The 6,000-nt window shown below is 35.5% G+C and overlaps 1 protein-coding gene across 3 annotated transcripts in view; it reads right to left on the reverse strand.

The window, feature by feature from the left end:
• Window positions 1-6,000, reverse strand: part of LOC125660482 (1-deoxyxylulose-5-phosphate synthase YajO-like) — a 31,600-nt gene that overhangs the window by 14,228 nt on the left and 11,372 nt on the right. The window contains exons 1-2 of one of the 3 annotated variants that reach the window (XM_048892320.2): window positions 3,754-4,174; window positions 573-706 (exon numbers count right to left, since the gene is read on the reverse strand). The exons of the other annotated variants lie outside the window; for them this stretch is intronic. Coding sequence (XP_048748277.2) covers window positions 573-706; window positions 3,754-3,834 — 215 coding nt within the window. The 5' untranslated portion in view covers window positions 3,835-4,174. Of the gene's footprint in view, window positions 1-572; window positions 707-3,753; window positions 4,175-6,000 lie in introns of those variants that run through there. 3 annotated transcript variants of the gene reach the window in all.

Raw genomic sequence — 6,000 nt, forward strand, 5'->3', positions numbered from 1 at the left:
CACCCCCTAATAAACATGCTTACCTAATCAACCACCCCCTATAACACTTTCAGACACCCTCTGATAAACATGTTTACCTAATCAACCACTCCCCTATACTGCTTTCAGACACCCCCTAATAAACATGCTTACCTAATCAACCACTCCCCTATAATACTTTCAGACACCCTCTGATAAAACTGTTTACCTAATCAACCAACCCCCTATGGTGCTTTCAGACACCCCCTAATAAACATGCTTACCTAATCAACCACCCTCTATAATACTTTCAGACACCCCCTAATAAACATGCTTACCTAATCAACCACTCCCCTATGATGCTTTCAGACACCCCCTAATAAACATGCTTACCTAATCAACCAACCCCCTATGGTGCTTTCAGACATCCCTATGGTAAACATGCTTGCCTAATCAACCACTCCCCTATGATGATTTCAGACACCCCCTAATAAACATGCTTACCTAATCAACCACTCCCCTATAATACTTTCAGACACCCTCTGATAAACATGCTTACCTAATCAACCAACCCCCTATGGTGCTTTCAGACACCCTCTAATAAACATGCTTACCTAATCAACCACTCCCCTATGATGCTTTCAGACACTCCTATGGAATATACGTTAGCAGTATCAATAAAATTCCCACCGAGAGCAGCGAATCGGTCCAGGACTTTGTGAGATGCATCCTTGTCCAACTTTCCAATCTATAAAATAACAAATTTAAGATCAATTTAAAGAAGTTCATAAACCTGAATATGACAAATTTTAATCCCAATACTATGAAAAAGAGTCCAATTCCTTCATATACAGTTATCCATACCATTTCCTTTAGGGTTTTTATGAAATTTCGTGATTTACCGTTAGATATTAATATTATGAGTGAAAAATTCTTGACGGGACGTAAACCAAACAAACAACCAACACTTTGTCAAATGGATGGGATCCAGAAAGGTAGACATGTTTCAGTAACAGCCTATACACATCCAGCATGTAAGATCCTCTTGTGTACAGTCAACATCACCAGGTTCGTGAATTTATCATGTTTGAGTAGCAACATTCGATATTTTGCTGAATCATATAGAAACGAAAACTCCATTCTTTTATTACATCGTAAAATCTAGTTTTCATCAAGAAACAATTTGAATTGTCTAACTAAAGTTGGTAGACGTTTCTTTGTTGATGTGCGTGATGTCTTTATGAAACTCGTGTTGTTGTACATAATTAATCCACATCATTGTAACGTTGGTTTCACCTGAATGAATGTGTTTTTCTGCTTCGCGTTGCGATTTTCGTCTGTGATTGTGTCCTCTTTTGAATTTATACTTTTGAATGCTTCGTAGGACATAGCTGGTACAATGTAACATTAAAGGGATTGGTTCACGATTTCTGAAGAAAATATTTTGCATTTTTTATGTTAAACATTAAAAATATAACTCATTTAATGTTGACAGCCAAAATTTTGACCTTCTGAATGCAAGAATAAAAGCAATATTTTAGCCTTAAATCTGCGTTATGTAAACAAAGACTCGAGTCTTTTTATGTATACAAACAAACCAGTGAAATATTGATTTTGTAATATAAAGCATCTTAATTTTGCATATTCACAAATTTTAACTTAACTATCCAAACTCCAAAGAATGCTTGAAATGTGAAAGATATAATAAACTTAGATCTATATCCATTTCTTTTTAAAATTTCGTAAACAAACACATACCGCAATCTTTGTTTACAAAACAAATAACAAACTCTCTGAAATGAGCTTTTGTGATAATGTATATCCTTAATTTTTATGCGAAATCTTTTAAACACATTAGACAGTAGGTTTTGTTCATTAAAAGTGAAAAACAAAATTTTGGGGAAAATCGTGAATCAGTCCCTTTAAAACGTTTCCTAAGAGTGCTGAATCTCGATATGATAATAATATCGATTATACCCTGATGTTTCAAAAATTGTACATGGGTAAGTTTTCCATCACGTTCTACAATGCACCACTTTCCTGTAAGTTCTGTATCTCCATCTGTAACCTTCATGATTTTGCTATCTTAAGAATCTGATGCTGCTGTCACATTCCCGCACAAATCATGCCAGTTTCTGTAGACTGCTCCGATTCATTGCGGTCTTCAATCAATGCATGAAAATGTGTTCTGAAGGATTGACACAAGGACATTTGGCTAGACACAAACAGGACCGACATCTTGTTATTATAATTCTTCTTTCATTATCATTCCACATAAACTGATGCAATGTTATTGTGTCAGGCACAGTGTTAATATTGGCAGATAATATCAGGTCCATTTCATAAATTGCATTGGGTTTTATATGGTACATGAAGACGTTTATTTCATCCGAGTCAATTTCTTTATAGAGACCATCGCAATTCGAAATATCCCTTAAATAACTTATCTGCCGCCCTGTAGATCGTAGCTCCTACATCGTCTCCATGTCCCGACTTTGAAAAGTTCAAAGTAGCATGCTGGAAGCCGTAGTTTTCATGGATCAATTTTTTTGTACAAATTCTTCTTCGATCTACATGTATATTGTGTTGTTGGGCCATCGCTTAAAAAGTGAATTGCTGTCATCACCGGATATGTTTGTTTTATATGAATGAGAGTTGGATCAGGATGAGCCCAACTGCAGCATCTTGGCGCGTACTTGATGATAATGTACAGAATGGTTTAGGTTTCTGTTGTGAATTAAACATACCTGTATGTAGAGATATCTGTAGTCAACAGTTGCGGAGCAGTAATATACCAACTGAATTTACCCCTCCCACTTTGATTGACTGATTGTTTGTTTGCTTTACGTCACGTCGAGAATTTTTCACTTATATTGAGACGTCATCAGTTATATGTGAAATTCAGACCCATGCTTAGTGCTTACGACCGTAACATATTGGGCTCTTTGATCACTGTTCGTTATCCTCACCTTTCTCTTTAACGTGCCAACGCCTGCCGCGACACGGGACATCGTGAGATCATATTTAAAAGACCTGTGATTCTCCTCTAAATGCCGAGCGTTTGGCGAAGGAGCAATCGCTACCTATGTTTACGTCTTAGGTTTGACGCAGCCATGGCACAAGCGGTACTCGAACTCACGACCTCCCGGTTACGAAGGGAACGATCTACCACTGAGCTATCAATATAGTAATATAGATGTACAGTGTACTTGTTTGTTTGGATTTGATGAACTTTGTATAAATTTTTTTTAACATTTATTCACACGAATTAGTAATTACAAAATCAGTTACCGTAAATGACCGCTCATTCAGGCAGTTACAATCTCGGTGCTGTTTTAAGTTCATTTTATCTAAGCCTTTTCCAACACACTCCATCGTCTATCGGTACTATCAGTACTTTGATTTGTTTTACTACATGTACATTTGTAAGATATGACAGTGCTCTGATTTAAATGGGGGTGACATTGAGGATTAAAAAGATTAAAAAGAGGCCAAATTGAAAATTTAGCGTACTCATTCTATGATCATTTGTTAAAACATATAATAAATGACACAATGAGCTTAATCGATTATTCTGTATATTAATTCTGTATATTAATTCACAATTACATGTACTCATTGTTCCGGGTAATCTGTCTATCCTTAACTGTGTACATCTCTGACATACAAAACTTTTAAATTTTCAATCAATACAGAAAAGGCTATTATTCAGAAAAAAAAGACGTTACCAGAAATTACCATGAAATATTAAAAAATTTCATGCATTATAGTGTAAACAAATACATGTACACCCACCTCGGGATGGCCGAAGGTCATGGTCCCCAGGCAGATGTTGGACACACGCAGTCCGGTGCGGCCAAGGTAGTTGTATTCCATAGTGAAAATCCCGATGTGTCCACCTCTGTAGGCAAAGTTAACCCCCCAGTATTTAGACACGCACGTTTAGCCTCGTGGAGTGGTGTCTATTTCATGCCAGGTAAATAACAGTACGGAAGCCCATTAGTGCAAACCAAAACTAAATAAAAAACAAAATTGATATATAAAAAACGAAATTATTAAATAAAAAACGAAATTATTATATATAAAAAACGAAATTATTAAATAAAAAACGAAAATATTAAATAAAAAACCAAAACTAAATAAAAAACGAAATTATTATATAAAAAACGAAATTATTAAATAAAAAACGAAATTATTATATAAAAAACGAAAACTAAATAAAAAACGAAATTATTATATAAAAAAACGAAATTATTATATAAAAAAACGAAATTATTAAATAAAAAACGAAATTATTATATAAAAAACGAAATCTAAATAAAAAACGAAATTATTATATAAAAAACGAAATTATTATATAAAATACGAAATTATTAAATAAGAAAAGGAACGTACTGTACTGATGTGAACTGATACATGTAAGTCATTAATTCTACATGACACGGCAAAGTATTCAGTACTTGGCATAAACGAAGGCCACCTGGCACCAGTTTTAGCAGCCACACTGGTACACACCGTATCACACCACCGAAACTTAATTAGTGTAACATCAAGTGATTGTTGAGGTACCTGACTGATGGGAGCCATATATTTTCTTACTTATACACGGTCAGCTAGCCTATGATATCACACCACTCTACACAAACATGCAATTTGAGGAATTAATGACTGCAGTAGAAACATACTACAGTAAATCGGACAAAATACATCATTCACTGGCGATCTGAGCCTTCTCTTCAGATTAATTTTGGGAAATAATACTTTTAAATTTAATTCAAAAGTTTATAAACAGATATTTGGATGTGTTATAAGGGTCTAAATGCTTCCCATCTGTATGCGATATCCGACTCCATCAGATAACCAAGGATTTCCAGGTAAACATCGCATAACGTACCAAGTGCGTTATCATGACGATGGCTTTATTTTATTATGTTCATGGTGAAGAAAAAGAAATCCGGCCATGATTTATTCGCTATAGCGAAATTATAATAATTTCGTTTTTTATTTAGTTTTGGTTTGCACTAATGGGCTTCCGTATAACAGCGATCTATTTTCGTCACATAGAACTGCCGTGTGATAACAATGAACATTTTAAATCTCTCCTGAAAATTACCGCTCTGATGTTTTGTAGCATGACATTGAGGTGCAATAGAAGAATTTGTTGCGAAACTCATAACCGCAAAGTTTGAAACCCGACTGTGGGTATATCCATCGTGTATTCAAAGTCTTACATGCAAACATGTGATTAAGCTCTATATCTCTCACTGACTTCGGACATGCTTTGTATACATGTAACGGTCCACCTTATATGTCTTAATGACTTCGGTTATGCTTTGTAAAAAAGAAAGAAATAGGTTCATACATAGTATTTATGCTGCAAATCAAGGGAAAGTTGACAACAAACCACTTGTAGGTACAGCTAATGACTGCTCTCACGGGATTTTAAGGTCTCCTAGCATGGAAATATTGGGACTTGGAATTATCTTTGACACGCAGGAATTGCGACACCCAGTTATTCTGTGTTTCAGAGGAACACTTATATTCATGGAAAATTGCGTTCGAAGTAACACATTTCAAATCATGCTATAAATATAGAAAAATCCGTTCTTATTAAAGGTTAACAATCCTTTGATCTCTTTATCCAGGTCCCGCGGGAATCCGGGTTAGAATATGTCCTCAGTACCCCTTGTTTGTCGTAAGAGAATGCCGCCTCCAACTGAAGGCGGCGAATTTCCAGTTTACGTAATGGCGCCGGTTCTGACGTTTTCCTGGCACGGTAAATATCAAAATCACAAAAAAGCCAGGAAAACGTCAGATATTTCGGACTAAGTAGAAAGATGACGTAATGGTTGCATCATTGTCTTTCAAGATTGGACTAGAAAATTCATTCCTATTATCGTATAGCGGGTTTATTCCGCTGGTCTAAAATTTGGCGATTTGCTGGCTGAAAGGTATGCTAATAATTTTAGCGGAATAAATTTTGGCGAACAGGGAAGAGTTATCTCTCTTACAAATTGGTTGCATATTTGGCGAGTGAAATTT

The sequence above is a fragment of the Ostrea edulis genome, chromosome 9 (genome assembly GCF_947568905.1).
Source record: "Ostrea edulis chromosome 9, xbOstEdul1.1, whole genome shotgun sequence".
NCBI classification, from domain to species: domain Eukaryota; kingdom Metazoa; phylum Mollusca; class Bivalvia; order Ostreida; family Ostreidae; genus Ostrea; species Ostrea edulis.